The sequence below is a fragment of the Gracilinanus agilis genome, chromosome 2 (assembly GCF_016433145.1).
Source record: "Gracilinanus agilis isolate LMUSP501 chromosome 2, AgileGrace, whole genome shotgun sequence".
Classification (NCBI taxonomy): Eukaryota; Metazoa; Chordata; class Mammalia; order Didelphimorphia; family Didelphidae; genus Gracilinanus; species Gracilinanus agilis.
The window spans coordinates 51797835-51822903 of NC_058131.1; the positions used below are offsets into that span (position 1 = coordinate 51797835).

Consider the following 25069-nt stretch of genomic DNA (forward strand, 5'->3'; position numbering starts at 1 on the left):
TGAATCTTCATTCTCCGCCCCTGGCAAACTTTCAGAGCAGAAAGAGAAGAATGAAAAGGAAGGGCTGGGACTGGGAAAGAGATCAGTGAACAAAGGCTGAAGGGAGGATGCAAGCCCAGGAGGACTCTGGGCTGACCTTCTCCATCCATCGCCTTCTCTCTCCCCTCCTGGTGACAAAGGAGTGTTTGTGAGCTCAGCCTGCAGGCTGAGGGTGAGTCACTGGGCAGGGCTGAGGATCTCTGAAGCCCCTGGCTCTGGGGTCCGGCCCTTTCCCACATACCTGGCCTGGCTCCCTCAGAGGGGTGGGTTCCCCTGGGCCTAGCACAGACCCAGCTTGACACCCACCTGCCATTGGAGGATGGAATCTGGGGAAGAGGGCTTGATGGGGTTGTTCAGTGGTGAGAGCTCTCTACCCACTGCCCCACTGATTTTCCCTCGAACTATACTGAGAATCACAGATTCATGGACTGTGAGAGCTGAGAGGAAGTTTAGATTGTTCTCATCTACCTCCTTCATTTTGCAGATGAGGAATCTGGGGCCAAGAAGATTAAGCAATTTGTCTGGGCTTGTATACATAAGTTCTGAACTGGTATTTGAACCTGCACTCTATCAGTTCCACATTGGGCCTTCTTTTCTGTCCCTTGTTTCTTTTATCTGTAAAGTGGTTAACATCTTCTGGTGGAAAAGCCCTGGCCCTATTCCCTGCAAGTGTCTAATTAAGTGGTAATTTATTGGGGCAGCGAGGTGGCTCAGTGGACAGAGTGAGTGCCCAGCGTGGAGATGGGAGATCCTGGGTTCATATCTGGCCTCAGACACTTCCTAGCTGGCCTCGGACATTTATCCCTGATTGTCTAGCCCTACCTTCTCTTTCCCCTTAGAATTATTGATTCTGAGACAGAAAGTAAGAGTTTAAAAAAAAAAAAAAAAGGTAATTTATTGAGCACCAAAGCTTCCCAGGCCTCAGTTTTCTCATTTGTATAATGATGGGGTAGATGTGATATTCTGGCAAATATTTCCCACTCTGAAGCCTTAGAGCCTGGACAATAGAGTCTTCAGTCACTCATATTGTCTATTCTCTAGTTCCAAGGGCTGATCAGTCCATTAAGGATGCCTCTGTTTCTTTCTCTTCATTCCCTCTGCTCAACTCAGGGTGCTGGGAGTCAGGAGGAAGGGGACCATGTGCCAGGCTCCCATGGCAGTGCTGCTAGGGGAATAGCAGAGGGATTGTGGGTCAGGTTTGAAAGAAGAGGTCTGTTAGTGTTATCTTGGAGTTTTTGAACCTTAGAAGTTACTTCCCCTGAGGGTCCTGGATCCTTGAAATCTGATTTTTTTTTCAGCCATGTCTGACTCTTTTTTTTTTTTTAAACCCTTAATTTCTGTGTATTGGCTCCTTGGTGGAAGAGTGGTAAGGGTGGGCAATATGGGTCAAGTGACTTGACCAGGGTCACACAGCTGGGAAGTGTCTGAGGCTGGATTTGAACCTAGGACCTCCTGTCTCTAGGCCTGACTCTCAATCCACTGAACTACCCAGCTGCCCATATCTGACTCTTTTTGACCTTCTTTGGGGTTTTCTTGGCAAAGATACTGGAGTGGTTTGCCATTTCCTCCTCTAGTTCATTTGACAGATGAGGAAACTGAGGCAAACAGGGTCAGCTAGGAAGTGCCTGAGCCTAGATTTGAACTTGGGAAGATGAGTCTTCCTGACTCTAGGTCCAGTACTCTATCCACTGCATCACCTTATCATTTGCCAAAATGGTTTAGAGACTCTTATCATCTCTCACCTACACTAGAGCAGGAATAGCGTCCTTGCCTCACGCTCCCTCCTCTGTTTCCAATCCATCCTCCACAGAGCTGCCAAAGTGATATCTCTTCAGCCCAGGTCTGACCATGTAATTTCTCCCCTCAGATACTCTGGGGGTTCTTTGCCTCTTGGATCAAACAGAAACTCTTTAGTTGGCGTATAAAACCCTTTTCCATCTGGCTCCTACCTGCCTTTGGGGTTTATTACAAATGATTCTTCTTCATGCTGTCTGCATTCCAGCCAGATGGGCCTGTCTGCTATTTCTCTTATATCTCCTGCCTCTCTTCCTTTACACAGGCTTTCCCCCATACCTGGAATGCCCTTTCTCCTCCCCATCGTCTCTTAGAATCCTCTGTTGTTCGATGTTCAGTCATTTCAGTCACATGACTCTTCATGACCCCATTTGGGATTTTCTTGGCAAAGATACTGGGGTGGTTTGTCATTTCCTTCTCTGGCCCATTTTAGAGAAGAGAAAACTGAGGCAGGTAAGGTTAAGTGGCATGTCTGGGGCCACACAGTTGCTTAGTGCTGACTCTTCATGACCCCATTTAGGATTTTCTTGGCAAAGATACTGGAGTGGTTTGCCATTTCCCTTTCCAACTTATTTTCAGATGAGGAAACTGAGGCAAACAGGGTGAAGTGAATTGCCCAGGATCACCCAGCTAACAAGTGTCTGAGGCGAGATTTGAACTCTGGAAAATGATACCTCTTGACTTCAGACCTGGCATTCTGTCTGCTTTGCCTACCTGTCTAGCTGCCCAAACCCTTAGCTTCCTTCAGAGCTTCCTTCAAAGCTCAGTTCATGTCCCCCCTTCTATATGAGTCCATTGCTGTGTCCCCCATCGCCCAAATCAATTTGTCTTTGTATGGTCATTTCCCCAATAGAACATATAGCTCTGCCACCAACAAATAGCATTTTCCCATTTCAGCTTCTCTTCTCTATTCTCTTGTGAAGGGGAAGCTCCAAGGGAAATGACCAAGACTGGAAACATTTAAAGTTAGTGGGACCCTTGGCCAAACTGATTTAAGCAGATGGCATCTGCCAAGCATATAAATGTTGGTTGTTATTTAGCAATTATTATTAGGGATTCCAGTTCCTGGCACACAGCAGAAATTTAACATAGTGGTACTTGGCACATAGTAAATATTAAGCAAGTTTGTGGAATCCAATTCTAGTAGTAGTTTAGTTTAGAGGGGTAGGTAGGTGGCTAAGTGGATAGAGAAGCCAAACCTGAAGATGGGAGGTCCTGGGTTCAAATCTTGTCTCAGATACTTTCTGGCTGTGTGACCCTGGGCAAGTCACTTGACCTCTACCTAGCCTAGCCCTTCCTGCTCTTCTGTCTTGGAACTCATACTTAAGATAGATTCTAAGGTAGAAAATAAGGGTTTAAAAAAAACACAAAAAAGAAGTTTAGTTTAGAGCTAGACTGGGGAGAGCCTCGACTGGCAGGCTAAAAGGTCTATCTGGTCTTGATTCAGTCAACAGCTTCTGAACATTTCAGAGTAGCAGAAGGATGGGATCAGAGCAGAGTCACACCCGAGTGAAGACAAATCTGGCAGCATGTGTAGACTAGGATGGACTGGTAAGGGGGAGAGACTGGAGTTGGAGGGGGCAGTCAGGAGCTGCTGAAACTGTCCAGACATGAGGTAATAAGAGCCAGAGCGAGGGTGGTGGCAGAACTAGGGAATGGAAAGGCAGAGATGGATTCACAAGAGGCCAAGCAGGAAGAATTGATAGAACTTGGCGACTGAGCGTGGCAAAGGGATGATGCCAAAATGACACCAGAGTTGTAAGCCTGAGTGATTGGGAGAAGGGAGTGACCTCACCAACTATAGGAAAGACAGAAGCAAGATGATTTCAGGGGCCAGGTTGGGCATGGCTATCTGAGATGACAAGTTCCATTTTAAACTTGCCAGATTCTCTACTTCCTAAATGGAGAAATGTCCCCATTTCTACCTGCCTCCCAGGACCCTGGAAAGGTCTAATAAAAATGACTTGCATTTCTCTTGCACTCTGAGGTCATCTTCTTGAGTTCAAATCTGACTCAGGCACTTACTAGCCGAATGATCCTGGGCAAGTCACTTTATCCTGTTTGCTTCAGTTTCCTCATCTGTCAAATGAACTAAAAAAGGAAATGGCAAACCACTCCAGTATCTTTGTCAAGAACACTTCAAATGAGATCATGGAGAATTGGACACAACTGAAAATGACTGAATTTCTACACTGATCATGTAAAAAATGTACATCTCATTTTGCATATTTAGTCCCTTATACAGCATTCTTGATCATCCACACTTCTGGAATCCCAATTGATCATTGTGTTCATTGAAGTTCTTAAAACTTTGAGACTTGTTTATTTCTCACAGTATTGTGGTTATGGTTCTCCTGATTCTGTGAGACTCTGCATCAGTTCAGAGAAGTCTTCCCAAGTTTCTCTGAAACTTTTTCATTTCATACAAATAGAAACCATAGATCAGTCGATTCAATTCAACCATTTATTAAGCATTTTTGTATGCAAAGCCTTGTGTTAGGTGCCAGGATATGAGGGTATGTCATAGACCCTGCTCTCAAGGAGGTTCTAGTCCAGCAAAACTCTTGAGTTTTTCCTTACATCCAACAGGTAACCTGTCTCTCTTTAACTCCTACTTGTTAGTGCTGGTTCCACCTTTGGACCAAGTAGAACAAGTCATGGTAAAAGTTTCCATTATAATCCATGCATTTTTCTGCATCTAAACACTTTGCTCTGAGAAGAGATCCTAGTTTTCACCAGATTGCCAAAGGGGTCCATGATACAAAGTTAGAAACCCTAGATCTTCTAGGATAGATAAAAGATTTACAGGGAACAAGGAAAGCAAGGATGGGTTGTGGTGGGATCCAGGCAAAGTGAGAAATTTAAGAAGGAAAGCTAGCTCACTTTTAGGTAGGAGAGTCATCATCATGAAGGGATGGTGCTTGATTTGGGTCTCAAAGGAAGGAAGGATAGCTTGCATCACAGGATTTAAAAGTTGGAAGAGACCCTTGAAGGCATCAAGGCTGGGATTCCCCTTTGTAATAGCCTTTACAAGTAGTCATCCAGGCTACTTTGAAGACCTTCCATGATGGGTGACCCATTACTTCCACCAAGAGTTCATTCTACTTTGGGACAGCTCCAGTTGATAGGCCATTTTTTCCAATATCCAGCAGAAATCTACCTCTTTGCAACTCCTCCCTGTGGATTCTAGTTCTGCCCTCTGACTGAGAAAAACCCATGCCCATCATTCAAATACTTGAAGGCAGCTCCCATGTCCCCTCCTAATTCTTTTTCCAGGCAGAAGGTCCTCGGTTGCTTCAGTCATTCCTTACATGGCATTTCGACATCCCAGCATCCTCTTCTGGCTGTGTTCTAATTTGTCCAAGACTTTCACAAAATATAGCTCCCAGAACAGCACACAATATTCCAAATGTGATCTTAACAGGGCAGAGGACAGTGTAACTATCCAGGCTGCACTCTACCATGCTCTCTTCATCCTGGAAGCTCACTCAAAACCTAGAATTCACACAGTGGGGGTATCCTCCACCCTGACAGCTTCTCCCTGGGATTGGATGGTTCCTCCCAGAACCTCCATCTGCATTAGCATATGCCCAGGACAACTATGTCTCATTCTTCTCTAAGGCTGTTCCATCCCCTTAAGCTGAGTACTTTTGTTCCTATTTCCCTTCTCAGCTTTGTAAGCATCTTGAGGGTAGGGACTCATATTCTTCTACATGCATTTGCATACAGTAAGCACTTAATAAGGACCTATTGACTATTGTTATGTTCATATCCTGGGAAATGATGGATGCCACCTGAATGACAGGGAAGGTAGTTGAAAGACATGGAATGTTCCAGGTGAGCCACAGGCAAAGTTCAGTTGGCTTGGCAGTATAAATAACCCTGACAGCCACTTGGAAGGGGTCTTTTGGTCTTGGGTCTTTGGGCTCTTTAGGTCTTTAGATCTCTTGGTCTTTCTAGCTCTTTAGGTCTCTAGGTCTCTGGGTGGTGAAGGGAGGCTGAGAGGTCTGTGAAGAAGAGGGTAGGAAGAATCTGAATATTTCCTGAAGACTGTGAGAGCTAGTGCATCACCAAACACTGACAGTGAGAAAGCCAAGAGAATAAGGTCAGCAACACAGCTGCATCAATAGCAGTCCCTATTCTCTGGCTTGGCTGTGGCCAGGCTGGGCCAGGGGTGTAGTGGATATATAATAATATAATAAATATTATTTATATATATATATATATAAAACATTACTTATGTATATATATATAATATAATAAATAAGGCTCCAGCTTCTACTAGATCAATAGCCTCCAGGACTGATTGTCAACTAGTTATAGATATTAGGTTGATAGGGTCTCCAATCCCCAATCCTTGTCCTGTTTATCCTTTCCCTGATTGTAGATAAAGAGAGTTTAACAAGTACCTTCCTGAGTGGTCTTTATATCACAACCTTTGGGGAGGGAGTCAACGAAGTCATATATCAAATGTGATCCAAGGCAAATCAAAGCCCTATAATAATTTATCCAACCCCAGGTTGGACCTGAAAGGGTTACCCATCCACCTAACCTTTCAGGGTCCTCCCTGGGCAACTGTTAGAGAAAAGAGGAAATTATAAGAACTATCAAGGGTGATCAGGGTTGGTGTTCCTCCATCATCTGCAACTAGGGAGAATACATAGATACATTCACATCACTGTATTTCTATATCTCCCTAGGCCCTTTTTGTTTATAACACTATCGTCTCTCTCATTCTGGATTCTGTAGCTCCTTTTAACTTGGATGCCTCTCTAGTGACTCCCAATGTAGCGCCAAGCCCAGTGCATGATTTGCCCAAGCTCACACAGTGAGTCACTGGTACTGTTACCACTAATTGGGGAATCTGGGTGCCAATCTTTTGTGCAAAATTTATAGATCAGAAAACTTGACTCTCATGGTTCTAATCATTAGCTACAAAGCCATTGCTTATCCCATTGATGAAAGATAGTTAATTCAGAGATGAAAGGTATCTTAAAGTTCAGTGGCAAACCCCCTTATTTTCCAGATAAGAAAATGAGTCCTAGAGAAATGAATGGACTTGATTGAGGTTACATAAAGTAAATGGGAGAGCTAGGATTTTCCTCCAGTAATATTTTATTGTGTTTTTCACAATTAGACCTAGAGCCAATTTTTAACATTTGTTTTCTGACATCTTAGAATCCAAATTCTCTCCTTCATTCCCTTCTTTCAGACTCTTTGAGGCAGTATGCAATTTGATAAAAGTTATCCATGTTCTATCATATGTAAAAAATATTTCCATATTCTTCATGCTGTGTAAGAAGATATATCACAGATACAAGAAAAAAATTCCTGAAGGAAAAATAGTAAAAAAAATGGTCTGCTTCTATCTGTGTTCAGATTCCATCAATTCTTTCTCTAGAGGTGGATGGCACTTTTTATCCTGAGTCCCTCAGAGTTGTCTTGGATCATTGCATTGCTGAGAGTAGCTAGATCATTCATAGTTGATCATCGTATATTATTGCTGTTACTATGTTTTACTATGTTCTGGTTCTGCTCACTTCACTTTGCATCAGTTCATATAAGTTTTTCCAGGTTTTTCTGAAAGCATCCTGCTGATAATTCTTACAGCAAAAGAGCATCCATTACACTCAGACACCACCTTGTTCAGCCATTCCCCAATTGATGGGCATCCCCTCAGTCTCTAATTCTTTGCCACCACAAAAAAAAAGGCTGCTTTAAATATTTTTGTACAGTTAGGTCCTTTTCTCTTTTCTTTTTTAAAACTACAACCTTCTATCTTGGAATCAATACTACATATTGGTTCTAAGGCAGAAGAATGATAATATGGGAATTAAATTACTTGACCAAAGTCACATAGCTAGAAAGTGTCTGAGATCAGATTAGAACCTAGGACCTCCTGTCTCCAGACCTGGGTCTCAATCCATTGATCTACCTAGCTGCCCCTCTCTTTCCCTTTTTCTTTGATCTCTTTGGGATACAGACTCTATTGTTGGTTCAGAGGGTATGTACAGTTTTAAAGCCCTTTGGTGTGGCTCCAATTTGGTGTCCTCTACTGCTAAATCTAGTATTCTTCCCATTGTGTCATGGCCCATTTACTGGTGACTCGGGTTTTCCAAACCACCCTGGGTGCAGGGTGCAGGGTCCTACCTACCCTGGACTTTCCTAAAGGAAGCATAAACCCTTTCTGTCTGTCCCCTTCCTCCCATTTCAGTCTCTCTTGCCCTGGGTTAGGCTACTCTAGACTTGCTTCTTCTTTACCTGGGTCTCTTTTTCCTGCATCCATCTCATGCTTTGATGTGCAAATGATGTGTCTCAATCCTAACCTCTGACAGCTTGGCTTCTTCTCAAGTTTTTTCTTACAGGTTTTTCCTGTTTAGATGGAGTCTCTATGACCTCTCCTACTTTGGGTGCTCTTCCCTCCTGCCTGGGTGTTTTGCTCTGGGCCTTGGCCAGAGCTGGGAGAACCAACCTCTCTGACATAGCCCCCTGCAATGGCTGCTTCACTTGGGCCTCAGGCCATTCCTTGAGGCTGCCTTAATGTATTCTGGTGAGCCTAAGGCATGAGGAGGAGGGGAGAAAAGGGGGAATATTAGATTATGAGTTCAAATCCCAGTTCTCCTGTTTACTCTGTGTAACTTGGATCAAGGCTCTTTATTTGGGACTAGAACAAAGACTTTTAAGCCTTTCTGTGGCATGGAAACCTGGAAAAGCCTCTAGATTCCTTTTCAGAGTCATACGAATTTACCCTAGATTATAAAAGGAAGCCAATCATGTTGAAATATGTTATCAAAATAGTTTATATATATTATCATATATGATATATAGTATATATGTATTATATATGTTATCAAAATATTTTTTAAAATAACCTCATGGCAGGTAGCTAGGTGGCTCAGTAGATAGAAAGCCAGACATAGAGATGGGAGATCTTGGGTTCAAATCTGGCTTTTAACACCTCTTAGCTGTAGAATCCTGAGCAAGTCACTTGACCCCCATGGCCTAGCCCTTACTACTCTACCACCTTGGAACTCACACATAATATTGATTCTATGACAGAAGGTAAGGGTTATAAAAAAAAGTTTATAGCCCCCCAGATTAAGAACCAACGGACTGATCCAAGTGTGTCACAGTTTGTGTATATAGTTCATCTGTACTGTCCCCCATCCACTTCTTGGCTCCCTCCCTCTGTTGAACCATAAACTCCTTGAAGAGATAAACTTAGTTGTTTTTCCTCTCTGTAGCTCCAGCTCCCTGCCTCCCCCAATACAGGTAGTCCTACTCTATTGACCCCTCACAGTGTAGAGGTGACCCTGAATTTTTTAATAAATATTTGTTGAATGAATGAATGAATAGGAAAGGGCAGAAAGGAAAGGGAAGAGAGAAAGGGATGTTAATTATGGGAATGACTGAGATAGTGGCCTGCCTCTCACTTCTAGACTCACTGTTGTTAACTTAGAGCCACTATGACCTCTTGAGGCAGCAACTTTCTCAGCAAGGGGGATAGGATCTTCTTAAACATGCTGAACACTACTGAAATGTTAGTGACCTATGGAGTCATTTCCTCAGCAAGGCTGGAGGCAGGGTTGAGGTGGGACCTGTTGGAAGAGGAGAGAAGGAACCCAGGTTCCTGAAGGGCAGGACCCTGTTGGGCCTGGACTCACTAGAGGGCCAAAATCAGGGGGCAGGGCCTTAGTTATAGAATTTCTATAAAAATAGATTGTTTTGCATCAGCTAGATTTTCCCCTGTATCCTTCCTCTCTCCTTAACCCATTTTTTAGAAGGGAAGGAGGGAGGGAGGGAGGGAAGGAGGGAGAGAGAGAGAAAAGAAGGAAGGAAGGAAGGAAGGAAGGAAGGAAGGAAGGAAGGAAGGAAGGAAGGAAGGAAGGAAGGAAGATGAAATTTTCAACAAAACCAATTAGGACATTGAAAAGACTTGATGTTATATACAATGTTCCATACCCATGGACCTCTGGACCTCTACCTCTGCAGGGGAGAGTGATGGGGAAAGAATATTCCTATGTTTCTTTTGTGGGGTGGGGAGTACCAGTCTTGTTCTCTGTAATTCTTTACTGTAGAATGTTAGAACTAAAAGAGATTTTTCTAGTTGAACCTCGCCATTTTATAGATGAGCAAACTGAGGCCCAAAGTGTCTGAACCTAGATGAAATTCCAGATCTTTTGACTCCCAAGATCCAATGCCTTTTCCACTGTATCATAATTCCCTGGTAGGAAGTGGGAAGAAATGAGCTCCTGCATCTGTTAAAATTCCATTCCCAGCTCTAGATCTGAGAGCCTATCATCCCCCTTATATCTCTGGCTTCCTTGTTGGCCCCACAGCCCTGCCTGTAATCTCCAGGCTTTCCCTCTCTTTCTTTCATCCCCCTTCTCCAGTGACATGCACACCACCCCCTCTGGCTGACTCTCCTTCACCTCCTGTTTCTTTCCCTCTCTCTGCTCCAAGTCCGGGCCACAGCCAGGAGCAAATAGTTCTAAATGTTCCGGGTGCCTTTGCCATCCCTCCTCCAGCCTGCCTTCTTTCCCACACTGCTCCTCATTCCTTCCAGGAGCTCCACCCTGCTTCTCCCTGATGCCCTCCTCTACTGCTGAGTTGGAAAAAGACCTCAGAGGCCACCTTGTTCCACTTCTCCTAAACCCTAGTTCACAGTTTGTTGGTGATATGGACTGACCATCTGGTGTCTGCTCTCCTAGGAAAACCTGGGAATACTTCCTTACTTCCAGGGTTTAAGGGGATAGGGAAGAAGAGGAGAAAGTAACAGAGTCATAGTACCCATCGGCAAGGGCCTTACAACATACTCGGGGTGCCACTCACCCACACACGTACATGTGGGAAAAAATGAGCAATGCGTTACCAGTTTCCTATACTGATGTCTCTTTGTAATGTGGACTCAGCTGGAGTTCTTGGGGCTTGGAAGGGCAACGGCTTTGGTGGATCCTGTCAAGTTTAGAAAGGTCTGTAGGAATGTTGGCACATGACTCCATGAATTAGGAGTCATGAGATTTGGGTTCAAATCTTCTCAATACCATTTAACACCTGTATGACCTTGGATCATAGATTTTAGTCTGGAGATGGGAGGGACCAATAGTGTTCACTTCAGTCAATTTACAGATGAAGAAACTAAGGCTTAAAGGGATTAAGTGATTTGTTTAAGATCAGATGCAGCTAATAAATGCTTGAAGTGGGATTTGAACCCAAGACTTCCTGACTCCTGGTCCACGCCTCATCTGCTCTACCATCTTGGAAGGTAGTTTACTCATCTGTCAAAGGAAAGATTGCATTAGAAGGCTCTCTGGTCTCTTTCAGTCTATGAACCAAAGTTCAGACCCAATGAGAGACTTTGTGTCTTGCCAGCTAAGTCTGGTGATGGAGAGGACAAGAAAGACCTCTTGCAGAGGATGGGGTTTGAGCTGTCTTGAAGGAAGCCAGGAAGTAAAGGTGAGGAGTAAAAATGTTTCTAGCCTGGGAGACAGTCAACAAGAAGGCACAGAGTGTGAGAGGAATAACAAGTAGTGTTCAGAAGGGATGAAAGTATAAGAAGCCTGGAAATACAGGAAGGAGCCAGCTTCTTTGAGAATTCATGAGTCCCCTTTGTACCATCTCCATGGATGTTCTACTCCCTGATGTTGTACCTATGGGAGAGTGGGAATTTCCCATCAACCCCCTCTCAAGGGAGAAGGGAAGAAGACTGGACGATTAGAAGGATGCTTCTTCCTCATCCCTGAAGCATGAGCTACGCAGGCTCACTTCCCCAGAGTCTTCAGTTTGTCTTAGATGAGTCTGGATATGACCTATCTGATAGGCTGACCCAGTACCCGCTTCTTTAAGGCCAGGGTGGAAAGAGTTTGGCTTTTAGAACCCTTTGCTACCTAGTCCTTTCCTAGCTTCCCAGTTTCCTTACACTTGAATTCCCTTCACAAACTATGAGTTCTTACTGTTCCTTGAACTCAGTCCTCCATCTCCTGACTTCCATGCCTGGCACTTCTTCATCACATCTCTTGAACAGGCCTCCTCTCCTCTGACATGGCCACCCCCTGGTATAGACGCCCCCCAATACATCATGCCTGGACTATTGCGATAGCTCCTGGGGGGTCTGCCTGCCTCACATTTCTCCCCACTCCAGTCCGTCCTCCATTCAGCCTCTAAAGGGATTTTCCTAAAACAGCTCCGATCATGTCATCCCTGACTCAATAAACTCGTTGGTGATTGTGTAGGGTGGAGCAGCGGTGAATCAGGGGACAGGCTAGGTCTTAGCTGCTTCCTCTGGGGGCTTCCACCTTTCCGAGGTCTGAGGAGACTGCAGAGTGAGCCCTCTCTGATGTCATGGCGGCAGACTCTGCCAGGGCTCACGCCTGGGGCATATGGGCTCAACAAAGGCTGCCAGCAGATGGGAAGGACATTGATGCTCCTGCTAGAATATCTGTGGGAGAAGAGGGAAGCTGGGTAGGTCCCTGTTTCCTTTAACACAGGATCCGAAGTTGAAAATGGAAAAAATAAAAAGGCCATGAACCCATGCAGTCACCCCTTTCCTAGAACCTTTACTTGCCCAGGAATGTGTGTGTGTCCATTCTGCAGAGAGATAAACTGAGACACAGAGTGACAAGTGGCCATCCCAAGGCAGTGAGGCCTTGAATTTCTAACTGTGCCTCCCACACAACTCTTTCAGCCGACTCAAGGACGTTGCCAGCCGACTTGGGCCTCCTCGCTGCCTTTTCTGGCTGATTCTTGTGGTTTGGGCTGGGAGCATCTTCCCGCGCTGCCTCTTTGAGACGGATGGGAAGAAAGAGGAGAAGGCTGCAATCCAGGCACATGTAGGCTGGGCATCATTCCAGCTGTCCCAGTGGGAAGGGCCTAACTGGTGCCTGCAAACCCCTGGGAGTGGGTAGGAGACTGCACGCGCCTTTGTGTGGCACAGATATAGAAAGCCCAGGCTTCCTCGTGCCAAACACAACACTTGAGAGACATGGAGGGAGCCCGAGAGAAAAGCAGACGGAGGGCCTTGTCTAGAGGCTTTGCACTGAGCACGCCAAGCTTCCCCCGGTCTCCTGAGGGCCTTTCTTGGGCCTCTGGGCTTCCAGGCTGGCACACTTTGAATGGAGCTTTGGGAAGGGCAGACCGGTGGCCTCCTGCTCACTTGCTGAATTCAATCTAATAAGTGCCCACTGTGCCAGACACGGTGCCAAGTGGGTACATAGATGTAAGAAAAGGCTCGCCCCTGCCCATAAGGAACTTATTCTCTGGAATATAATATGAGTCAATATGAGTTAATTTAGGAAGAGAGAGAACATTCCAAATGCAGGGATCAGGGAAGGCTTCATCAAAGTTGGGAGACCTGAACTGAGCCTTGAAGAACGTCTTTTCCTTGAAGGAGTCAGAAATAAGGAAGGGGACATTAGTGTCAGGCCTGGAGTCAGGAAGACTCGTCCTGTTTGCCTCAGTTTCCTCATCTGTAAGATGAACTGGAGAAAGAAATGGCAAACTCCAGTTTCTTTGCCAAGAAAACCCAAAATGGGGGGCACAAAGAGTTAGACACGACTGACGCTACTGAACAAAAACAGTAATGGCTCGAGCAGATCTGCCAAGGCAGAAGATGGAATGCTGAGTTTGGGGACAAGCTGCTTGTCTTGTATGACTGAAAAGGAAGGCATGTGAAGAAGAAGAACATACCCTAAGGCTGAAGAGGTGGGTTGGAGCCAGATTGTGGAAGGTATTAAATGCCAGCTGGAGAAACTTGTATTTTGTCCCAGAAGCAACGGGAAATTCCTTTTGTGAATTGGGAGGTGACATGTTCAGGCCCGTGTTTTAAGGAATCTGATGATCGGAGAGGTAAGAGATGAAAAGAATGGAGACAAATTGGGAAACAATAAGGGTCCTGGTGAGAAGTGATATGGAGCTGAACTAGGATGGTGGCTGAAGAATGGAGAGAAAGGATAGACACGAAAGAAAACATGGCAGCAGAGCTGACAGAACCAGGTTACTGATGGGATGGGGCAAGGGAAGAGAAAGAATGAAAAGTTTAATATGGTTTAGAAGTTGTGGTGTCTAAGAGAAAAAGAAATTTGAAAAAGGGAAGTTTAAGGCAGCTAAGTGACACAGTGGATAGAGGAGCTGGATTCAAACATGGCCTCAGACACTTCCTAGCTGTGTGACCCTGGGTAAGTCATGTAATAACAATTGCCTGGCCCTTACTGCTCTTCTGCCTTGGAACCAATACATAGGATTGATCTAAGAAGGCAAGGGGAAAAGAAAGAAGGAAGGAAAGGAAGGAAGGAAGGAAGGAAGGAAGGAAGGAAGGAAGGAAGGAAGAAAGAGAAAATAAAGGAAGAGGAAGGGAGGAAGAGAAAACAAAAGCAAGAAAATGAGAGAGACATAATGAGGATTTACATGAAGTGACACAAAGTGCAATGAGTAGAACCAGAACACTGTACAAGCAACAGCAATATTATATGATGATCAACTGGGAATGACTTAGCTATTCTCAGTAATACAATGATCCAAGACAAACCCAAAGTACTCATGATGGAAAATGCTATCTACCTCTGGAAAAAGAACCGATGGAGTCTGAATGCAAGTTGAAGCTTTTTTTTTTACTTTATTATTGGGGTTTTTTTTGTCTGCATTTTCTTTTGCAATGTGGCTAATATGGAAATGTTTCATGTGACTGCACATGTATAATCAATATAAAATTGCTGGTCTACTCAAGGAGTGGAGAGGGGAGGAAGGGAGAGGATTTTGAACTCAAAGTTATTTTTTAAATGTTAAACATTTTTGGTTTGCATGTAATTGAGAAAAAATAAAAGTTAAAAAAAAAGATAAGTTCAGTTTTGGACATGCTGAACTTGAGCTGCTGATGGGAGATGTCAAGGAGGAGATGTCTGGGAGACAATTGGTGACTTGGGACTGGAGCTCAAGAGAGAAATGAGGGCCATGGAATTGGGACATCATTTGCACAGAGATGGTAGTTAAGCCCAGGGACTCAATGCATGAGATCACTAAGAGAAGAGATTTCTGAAGGGAAAAAAGAAGATTCAGGACAAAATCTTGGGGACATCCATGCTTAAGAGGTAGAAGATGGGTCATGTTCCAGCAAAGGACACTAGAAAAGAATGGTCAGAGAGGTTGGAATAATGGGAGCAATGTTGTGGGGACTAAGAGAGGAGGTGATTATTCTTTCGTTAATTCATGTATGTCCAGGAAGAACAGGTAGTTAACAGTTATCACATCATCATCATCAATAGATAAAGGGAAGTCAAAGAGGATGAGAACTCAGTAAATATTGGATTTCACCAAATCTCACAGTTGGAAGAGTCTTATGATTCAACACATACCTGAATTAGAATCCTCTCCAAAACATAGCCAACAACAAGCTTTTGCTTCAAGAGGAGAGACCACCATCTCCCAAGACAGCCTTTTCCACTCCCTTCCTTTACTTTCTGTCTTAGCAACAATTCTAAGACAGAAGGTCAAGGGCTAGGCAAATGGGGTTAAGCAACTTGCCCAGGGTCACATAACTAGGAAATATCTGAGGTCACATTTGAACCCAGGACTTCCTGTCTTGAGGTCTGGCTCTCTATCCACTCTTCCACCTAGCTGCCCTCCATTTCCCTTTCAAACAGCTCTAATTTTTAGGCTACTTTTGTTGTTGTTTAGTCATTTTTTTCAAGTGTGTTTGACTCTTCAACATCCCATTTGGTGTTTTCTTGGCAAAGATACTGGAGTAGTTTGCCATTTCTTTCCCCGATTCATTTGACAGATAAGGAAACTGAGGCAAACAGTATGACGTGACTTGGCCTACATCACATAGCCAAGTGTCACTGATAACCTTTTTTGTTTTTTAATAATACTTAAAAATAATTTTAAACTAATTTTTTCAATCAACAAAAATCCATTTTTCCCTATTTTCCAATTAAAAAAGAAACAGAAAAACAAACCCCTGGTAACAAATATGCACAACCGAGTGAAAGCAATTTCCTCATTGGTCATGCCCAAGAAATAGATGTGTTGATCCACTCTCTGAGTCATTGGTAACCTTTGAGAGAATGTTTCAGAAGAGTTGTGGGGTCTGAAGCCAGATGGAGATGCTGAGATGTGAGAAAGTGGAGGCCCTGGATGAAGGCAGCTCTTTCTAGGAGTTTGGCCGGGAAATGGAAGAAAGTACAGGACAGTCATTTAAGGGTGTGACAGGTTCTAATGAAGGTTTTAAAGGATGAGTTAGACCTGTGGCGAGCTCGCCTGCCCCTTCCCCTGAGTGTGGGCGCCAAAAAAGAGAATCAGAGTTGAGCTCAAAAGAGACCATGGAGCCCAATCCCTTCATTTTGCAGGTGAAGAAGCCAGGAAGGGGAAGAGACATCCATCGGTCAAACCTCAAGGACAAGAAAGGGTCAGGATTTTCTGACTCAAATCCAGTGCTTTTCCCATCCGAGCCCACTGCCTTTCTAGTGTCCTCCAGGATGCTTGGCTTAGTTGTCTCCCCAGTTGTTATCCAAAACAATCCTCAGTTTTCCCAATATCCTAGAATGTACTTAAGTCCTTAGAAAGGACACCAGATTTAGAATCAAACATTTTGGGGTTCATCCTGGGTTCTGCTGCTTATGGTGAGATCTTGAGCAAGCTACTTTCCCTTCCTGGCCTCAGTTTCCACCTCTGTAAAAAGAGAGGATTGAGCGAGACGATGCCTAAGGGACCTTTCATCTCTAGCGTTCCATGGTTCTATGAGCCTTCTTAGGAATGAGGGGAGGGAGGGATTGTATTTTTATTTGTGTTTGTGTGTGTGTGTGTGTGTGTGTGTGTGTTCGTGATCATACACTGAGAGCTAGAAGGGACCCTAGAGTCCATAGAACCCAATCCCCCATTTTCCCCGAGGAAACTGAGGCTCTGAGTGACCCAAGATGGGGAGGAAGGATCTCCGCCATATTTCTGGTGCCAAACCCAGCACTCCATCCACTATGGTACTTGGCCCAATCCTAGCCCTTCTGTGGAATGTCAGAACCGGGAGGTGGGGATGGAGGGATGTTGAAAGGGGCTCAGATTACTGGAGGGACACAAAGGGGGATGCAGGGGAGGCATCGGGACTCCCTACTTAACCAATTCCTAGACGTGAACTCAAACTGAGTTTTCTACATTGCTGCAGTGCCCTCTGCTGGTCCACAGACATAACAGCTCAAACGAGTTAGTCCTTCTGGCAACTCTCCACCCAAGAGCTTGGACCCTGGATTCTTCTGTCTCTGGGGACTGTAGACAAGGAGAGGCTGTGTGAGCCATGACTATTCCCATGAATAAATCCTGAGTTTAAGTTGTGCCTCAAATGCTAATTAGCCATGTGATCTTGTTCAAGTCACAGCCTCTGCCTCAGTTTCCTCATCTGTAAGTGGAGGGATTAGAATTGTTGGCTTCTAAAACCCCTTCCAGGTACAAATCTTTGTTCCGGCCAATCTACGACTTACACGGATCCTGATGGGCAGTGAAGCCAGGATAGAGTATAGCACATTTGTGCATCAGAAGATGGGAACTGAGGGGCAGCTGGGTAACTCAGCGGATTAGGGCCCAGTCTAGAGATGGGAAGTCCTGGCTTCAGACATTTCCTAGCTGGGAGACCCTGGGCAAGTCACTTAACCCCCATTGCCCAACCCTTACCACTTTTCTACCAATACACAGAATTGGTTCTAAGATGGAAGGTAAAGGTTAAAAAAAAAAAAAAGATGGGGACTGGGGTTACTAGAACAAGGTCACCTCTACCTCTCTGAATTCAATTTCCTCAGCAGTGGAATGATGATAACAACATTCGTCTTGCCAACCTCAAAGCTTCCTAGAACTTGGTATTCTATAAAAAGGAGGGCAGCCCACTTGCTTTGCTGTGAGGCAGCTGAGACCCAGAGAGAAGTCCCTTACCCAAGGTCTCATGGGCAAAGAAGGACAGAATCAGGACTCGCTTATTTATTCAACAAGAAGTTAATTTAGCTTCTTCTATAAGTTGCTGCTAAAGGTACACGAGATACAAGGAGGGATACCGTCTAGAGCCTGCCTTCAAGGGGCTTGTGGTCTAACAAGGGGGAAAACATAGATATTAATAATGGTTTATGGGAGCATTGCCAGGCTGGGTGAGTCATAGGGTCACTGGGTCATAGATCTGTAGCTGGAAGAGTTCCTAGAGGTCATTAAGTGCAATCCCCTCCTCTTAGAGATGAGGAAGCCGAGACCCAGAGAGGTTACAAATTTGTCCAGAGTTCCCCAGCTAGTGCTGAGGGAAGAACTCACTAGGTAGCCAAGAAGCCCATTTCCTTTTGGCTGTCAGTCATCGTGGTCTTTAGAGTGAGCCAGAATCTCCTTCTCTGAAAACTTCCCCCAGTCGCTCGGAGTTTTTCTTTCAGGGCCAAGTAGCACAGATTGAGTCCTTTTTCACCATGTGACAGTCCTTTAAATACTTAAAGACAAAAATCATGTCCCCTTCTTCCCTCCCACCCACCCCCCAAAAATCTCTCCTCCAAGTTAAACATCCCCATCTTCTTTGTCTGATTCTTTAAATCCTCAGCCTCTCAGAGATCCCTTTTGGATGAGCTTTCCTTGGCAGTATTCTTCTGATTGGTATTGAATATGCAGTCCACTAAAACCCTCAGAATGTTTTTGTTTTTTGTTTTATTGAGAGCCAGACCTGGGTTCAAATCTGGCCGCAGATACTTCCTAGCTGGGCTAAGAAGTCCCTTAAAAATAGCCAGCCTTACTGTTCTTCTGCCTTGGAACTAAACTATCCATTCTAAGACAGAAGATAAGGGTATTTAATACCAAAAAACCCTAATTGTCTAATCCCAACTGCTCCATCCTGCGTTTGTGCCTTAGGGGTGCAGAGGGGCCAAACCCAGCCTTTGAAGGTCAAGCTGGGCGCCATATGCTATAACAATGTCTTTTTCCATTCCCCTGCCTCCTCCCACCTGTCTTCCAGGTTCTACAGGTCACCTCCTGCGAGCCCTGCTGTGTACCAGCATCTTCTTCCTCGTTGCCCACCTTGCCTTTCAGATCTGTCTGCACACAGTGCCTGGCCTGGATGAGTTGCTGGGAACCAACTGTGAGTAGCCCAGCTCTTGGGAGAGGGAGGAGGAGGGGAGCCAAAGGGAAGACTAGGGGAGGGACTCCCCCTCCCAAATCTGGCCCCTGGGGGGAGTCCTCAGACACCCTTCCCAGCAGCCCATCTGTTCAGCTGGAGTTGGGTCACAGCTTGGCAGAGCCAAGGATGGAGCTGAGGAGGTGGGAGACATCAGGATGCTTCAAGGATACAGTGATGCCTTAGACCCAGATGTCGGGGGCTCAGACTTCCCCCCTTATTCTTTCACACTGGTCCAAGGCTAGGATAAAACCTTTCCACTAGGTCAGAGCCAATCCTGGGGCTCTGATTATGCCATAGAATGGTTCTTAGTAGAGCTGGGCCTGCAGGAGTTAGGATCTGGTCTGCTGCACTTCTGGAATTCTCTTGGACAAGGTTGGGGTGGGAGGGAGATGGGGGAAGGGAGGCAGCAAAGAAGGATCGGGCCCAGTGACCTCCAAATTCGTCCGGCACTTCCTAGACAGAGGTGACCCCGAGACCTACCTCCCCCATCCACAGCTCCTGGCCCACTGAGGTGGCCACTTCTGCCCTCTCAGAGGCTGCTTGGAGGTAGTCTCAATGGAGAAGTATTTTTATTCTGTGCAGACTCAAGTCCTGGCTTCAGCTCTCCTTGTCTCCCTCCCTTCTCCCTCCTCCTTTCCCCAGCTCTCCGTACCCTTTCTGTAGGCCCAGCACTTAGCTCTCTGTGCCTGTCTGACTCCTTCCCCCACACCCTGCCTCGAGGAGACAGAGAGGCAGGAAAAGATCCCAGCTGCTCCTGGCATCTCACTGGGGTGCCCTGGCTCTCCCTCTCCACCCCCATTCCTATACAGGCTCCAACCTAATATGGATCCCTCATGGAAAGCAGGGCAACAATTTATGACCACTCCATATGTGCCTAGGACTAAGGGCTTCCAATAATAACCCTGCTGCTCTCGCCCTGCCCTTCCCAGGGGGCCTCCTCATTCCTTTGTCACGAGAGGACCCTAACAGGGGTCTGCCCATGCAGGACCAGAGCACTTGGGAGGGAGCCTGGGGGAGAATCATCCCCCAGCCCCAAGCGGAGTCCCGTTATAGCCTCTGACCTTTCCAGCTGCCCTCTTCTGGCATCGTCCCCAACTCAGAGGCATTGATTCGGCCCCGGGAGACTCAGCTGGCTGCTACCCAGAGGCTCCCAGAATGTGAGAGTAGAGAGGACCTTTCGACTACATAATGTCAGGGCAAAGAGAGACGGACCTAAGATCCCAGAATGTCAGGGCTGGAAGGGACTTCAGAACACAGAATGTGAGGGCTAAGAGAGGCTTTAGAAGATAAAATGTCAGAGAACAAGGGGATGTTAAAATATAGAACAGAAAATGTCAGGGCTGGGAGGGACCTTAGAACATGAGATGTCAGAACCAGAAGAGAGCTTAGAACATAGAACATCTGAGCAGGAGAGATCTTGGAATGAAGATTGATAGAACTAGAAGGAACCCTAGAACATGGGCTGTCAGGACAGGGAAAGACTTTAGAGCAAGGGATGTCAGGGCTGTGAGAGGCCTTAGAACCCAAAATGTCAGGATTGGGAAAGACTTTAGAACAAGGGATGTCAGAGCTGAGAGGGACCTTAGAACACAAAATGTCAGGACTGGAAAAACCTTAGAACAAGGGATGTCAGAGCTGAGAGAGACCTTAGAACCCAAAATGTCAAGTTTGAGAGAATCTAGTATATGAGATGTTAGAGTTGGGAGAGACCTTAGAACACAAAATGTCAGAATTGGGAAAGATTTTAGAACAAGAGATCTCAATGTTGGGAGGGATCTTAGAACACAAAATATCAGGAATAGGAAAGGTCTTAGAACTTGGGATTTCAGAGCTAGGAAGGGATCATAAAACACAAAATATCAGGAATGGGAAAGACCTTAGGACTTGGGATGTCAGAGCTGGGAAGGGAGAAATCTTAGAACACAAAATGTCAGAGTGGAAAGAGACTTTAATACAAGGGATATCAGAGCTAGGAGGGACCTTAGAACACAAAATGTCAAGTTTGAGAGAGTCTAGTCCATGAGAATTTAGAGCTGGGAGGGACATTAGAACACAAAATGTCAGGATTGGGAGAGATTTTAGAACATGAGATTTCAAAACTGGGAGGGATCATTCCCTGTTCTAAGGCCCCTCCTAGCTCAGACATCCCATGATCTAAGGCTCTCCCAGTCCTAACATTTTGTATTCTAAAGTCTCTCCCAGGCACCATGATGATAATCTCCAGCCAGAGATCTGGAGGTGGGGAGGGGACTCGGAGAGAAAGGAAATCAGGATGATTGGTGTCCCTGCTAGGAAAGAAGGAAAAAACCCATCCAGATAAACTTGGCCTCTGTGTTTTCTCTTGTAGGCAGTTCCTGGGAGACTCTGGCTCGTCATGTTGGGGTCACCAGGTAAGAGGATGCTCTGTGCCTGTCCTATTCCCACAAGGACATCCCTTCCTACCCAGTGCCTTAGGGCAAGATATCTCCCACTCACAACTCTGCCCATCCTTGAAGTCTCAGCTCAAATAACTACCTCCTCCAAGAAGCCTTCTTTGACTCCTCCTCGGGAAGCTCTGGTTCCAATCCGCACTGGCATCTGTTGGCCCCCTAGAAAGGCTGGGTGGCAGCCTAGACCACAAGACATTTGTGCTGTGGCTGCTGCCATGGTTCCTGGGCTCACCTCTTTTCCTGATCATTGCCCAGGGGAAGATCCACATCCCAACCCTGACTTGAACCTCACATTCGAGAGCTGTCTGGGACACTGCGTGTTACTTACATTGACATTCTTCAAACCATACAGGCTGAACCTGGATGACATCCCCAACACCCTTCGCTTGGTGGCCCCAGACCTGGGCATCCTTGTGGTCTCCTCCATCTGCTTGGGCCTCTACAACCGCCTCGTGAAGAAAGCCCGACGAGCCCGGCGCTCAATGGTCCCAGAGCCACAGGAGCAGGTGTGTCAGGGCTCCTGGCTTGGGTTCTAGAATGCCTCTTGGGAAGGCAGAGGACTCTATAGGCTGCAAGGGATAGGGTCTAGAATGCTGGAGCTTTGGGTCAGGTTTTAGAACTCTGAGGGGGTAGCTAGACTTCTTGGGTGCTAGATTGGGCAAGCATGGGTTGAAGGTTCCAGAGTTTGAATGAATCTAGATTTTTCTAGCCCTCTAGGTTCACTTGAGTAGATGAAATGGTTTTGGATTGGGTTCTATGGATATGGCAAAGGAAGGTTCTAGATCCTGGCAGGATAGGGGTCTAGAGGAGCCCAGGCACTGGCTTACACACTCTAAAGCTCTCTTGAAGCCAGGATTCTAGAACCCCTGGAAAGTGTTGAAGCCTGGGAGTCTGAAAGGTAGGAGAGGCAGCACTCCCTGCAATCAGGACGCCCAGGACACAACCGTGACCTTGTTCTGGGGGGGCCCTAATCCCTGTGGCTCAGGAGCCACCCCTCCTCTCTGTGGGTGCCGTCTATGACTCAGGAGCCCAGACTGGAGTGTGTGTATGGTTCAGGGCAAACCCATCCCCAGTGCTGAGGAGCTCATCACCTTTAAAGGCAGCCTGGAGGCAGAGGGTCAGGGGAATGGAGAAGGGAGAGCCCGTTGCTATTGAATGATGAGGCGTTTTCAGCCTCCCAAGTGCCCCTGGGATGGCCTGGGATTCTCTCGATGTTCCTGGGGCTGGATAGCAGTCAGGACCTCATGCCTGCAACTTCCCCCTCCCCAGACTTGTACCCCCAGGATCTCTTCCCTCATCCCCTAATTGCCCTCCTCTGTTATTTACACCATTCCCTTGATCTCCGGCTGTGCCCGGGAGGGAGGGCCGATGGACAGTCTCACGGTCCAGCTCATGAGAGTGTCCCTGCGTGGCCTCCACCTTCCTCCCATGCCCCACCCAAAAAGCAGCCCTCCCTGAAAACCACATGAAGGAAAAGCCAGCCACTGCCATGACTCATCCCCGTGGCCCTGGGCATGGACTCTTCCCTCGGTGCCAAGAGCCGGCTCCTTCATGATGGAGGCCCGTTGGCCCAAAACAGGCTCAGGGTGGCCAGCCAACTGGGGTCCGCCCCAACAGCTGCCTCTGGCTCGGAGGGGACCGGGCATCCGCAGGCTCTGCTGGAGGGGGAGATTCTGGCTGGGATAGGTCAGGGGGTCCCCCTACGAGGAGAGCCTGTAAGAAGGTCTGCCCTGAAGCCCCACCTGTCTCCTTCACCAGGGCCCTCTTCCTCCTCTTGAGGAACCCTAGCCCCTAAGGCTAAGGAATAAATTCTGCCCCTCAACGCCGAGTCGCCGTGTCTCACACTAGAGCAGCTGCTCAAGTCATGATGGCATCCTCTGTAGAAATAACAACAAACGGGGGGGCAGCTGGGTGGCTCAGCGGCTAGAGAGCCAGGCCTAGAGATGGGAAATCTTGGGTTCAAATCTAGCCTTGCACAATTCCTAGCTGGGTGACCCTGGGCAAGTCACTTCACCCCCATTGCCTAGCCCTTACTGCTCTTCTGCCTTGAAACCTAAGATTCTTGGATTCTAAGACAGAAGACAAGGGTTTTAAAAAAATAACAATAAATGGCAGAAAGGCTGTACACTGGCCACTGAACGCTTCTTCCTCCTCTAATTCAGTACTTTCTAGGCATTCTTCCTTCTTCCTACTCCCCCTGACATTCTTCTCCCCTTTCTGATCAAAGTGACAGAAGGAGACCTTGCCCAAACCAGGAAGATTGCCCCCTGCCATGAGCCCAGTCCTCCCTAGGACACCCCCAAAGCCGGCTGCCTCTCAGAGACATGTGCCTCGGTTTCCTCGTTTGTGAAAGGAAGATTTGTATTATTTTACAAGCTTGTTGTGAAGCATACCTTCACAAAATGAGTGCCCTATAAACTGGAAATATAATTATAATCATTGTTGCTATTATTATAGCCATCATTATTATTGGAAAGAATTCTGGTGGAGTCAGCAGACATGGGTTCTGCCCTTCCTACGGGACCCTGAACAAGTTAACTTCTCTGAGCCTCAGTTTTTTTATCTATTCATTGGGGGGACATGGAGAAGGGGGCTGGGATGGCTACATTAGGAGAGGCAGACTGCTGGAGAGTCTGGGATGCTGAACTTGGAGTCAGGAAGACTTTGGTTAGAATTGTACTTCTGCCACTTATTTGGCTGTGTGACCCTGGTCAATTCACTTAAACATAGTTTATTCATCTATAAAATGAGGGGAGTTGGACTACGAGAGGTTCTATGGCTTGGACTATGAGAGAGAGAGTTGAGGCACTAGACTTGGGTTTAAATCCTGCCTCAAACACTTACTGGCTGCATAATGATAGGTGAAATATTTTGCCTTAGTTTACTCATCTTTAAAATGAGGGTGTTAGGGGGTACCTGGGTGGCTCAGTGGATTGAGAGCCAGGCTTAGAAACAGGAGGTTCTGGGTTCAAATGTGGCCCTAGACATTTCCTACCTGTGTGACCCTAGGCAAGTCACTTAACTCCCATTGTCTAGCCCTCACCACTCTTCTGCCTTGGAACCAAAATCCAGGATTGATTCTAAGGCGGAAGATAAGGGTTTAAACAAAACAAAATAAAATAAAATGAGGGTGTTGGGTGAGGTGGTTTCCCAGCTCTCTTTCTGCCCCCTAACACTGTATGACCTTCTAAAGTCCCCCTTCCTTGGGAAGTAGGAGGATGAAGGGTAGGGTTGGGAGAGGAGGTATAAATAATCCCAGCTCTCTTTCCTTCCCAAGCCAGAGCCTGGAAGCTTCCCTCATAACCCTGAGCTTTTTTTCCTTTTATGCCCGCTTGCCAGTACCACCCACATTTTGCCCACCCCACCCCTCTGAGTGATCCCAGAAACCCTAGTCTGGGCACAGGAGGAACCTAGGGACCATCTGGTCCAGCTAAAATAGAGAATCAAGGGTGGGCTGCCGCCCCACTAGCCCCTCTATTCCCAAGACAGGCTTTTGAGTTTATTGCCTACCTTCCTCTTATCCCAGGGCCCCAAGTTACCCCTAACCTCATATATACACCCTCTTTCTCTTTCTCCCTCCCTTCCTCTTTCTCTTTCTCCCTCTGTCTCTCCCTCCCTCTCTTTTTTCTCTCTCCTCTCTCGGTCTCTGTCTCCCTCTTTTCCTCTCTCCCCCTGTCCCTCCTTCTCTCCC

At 46.4% G+C, this 25069-nt stretch overlaps 1 protein-coding gene across 1 annotated transcript in view; it reads left to right on the forward strand.

The window, feature by feature from the left end:
* Window positions 1-25069, forward strand: part of PIEZO1 (piezo type mechanosensitive ion channel component 1) — a 148801-nt gene that overhangs the window by 60030 nt on the left and 63702 nt on the right. The window contains exons 4-6 of the mRNA XM_044659390.1: window positions 18788-18910; window positions 21297-21339; window positions 21731-21884. Of these exons, the coding sequence (XP_044515325.1) occupies window positions 18788-18910; window positions 21297-21339; window positions 21731-21884 (320 nt within the window). The remainder of the gene's footprint in view (window positions 1-18787; window positions 18911-21296; window positions 21340-21730; window positions 21885-25069) is intronic.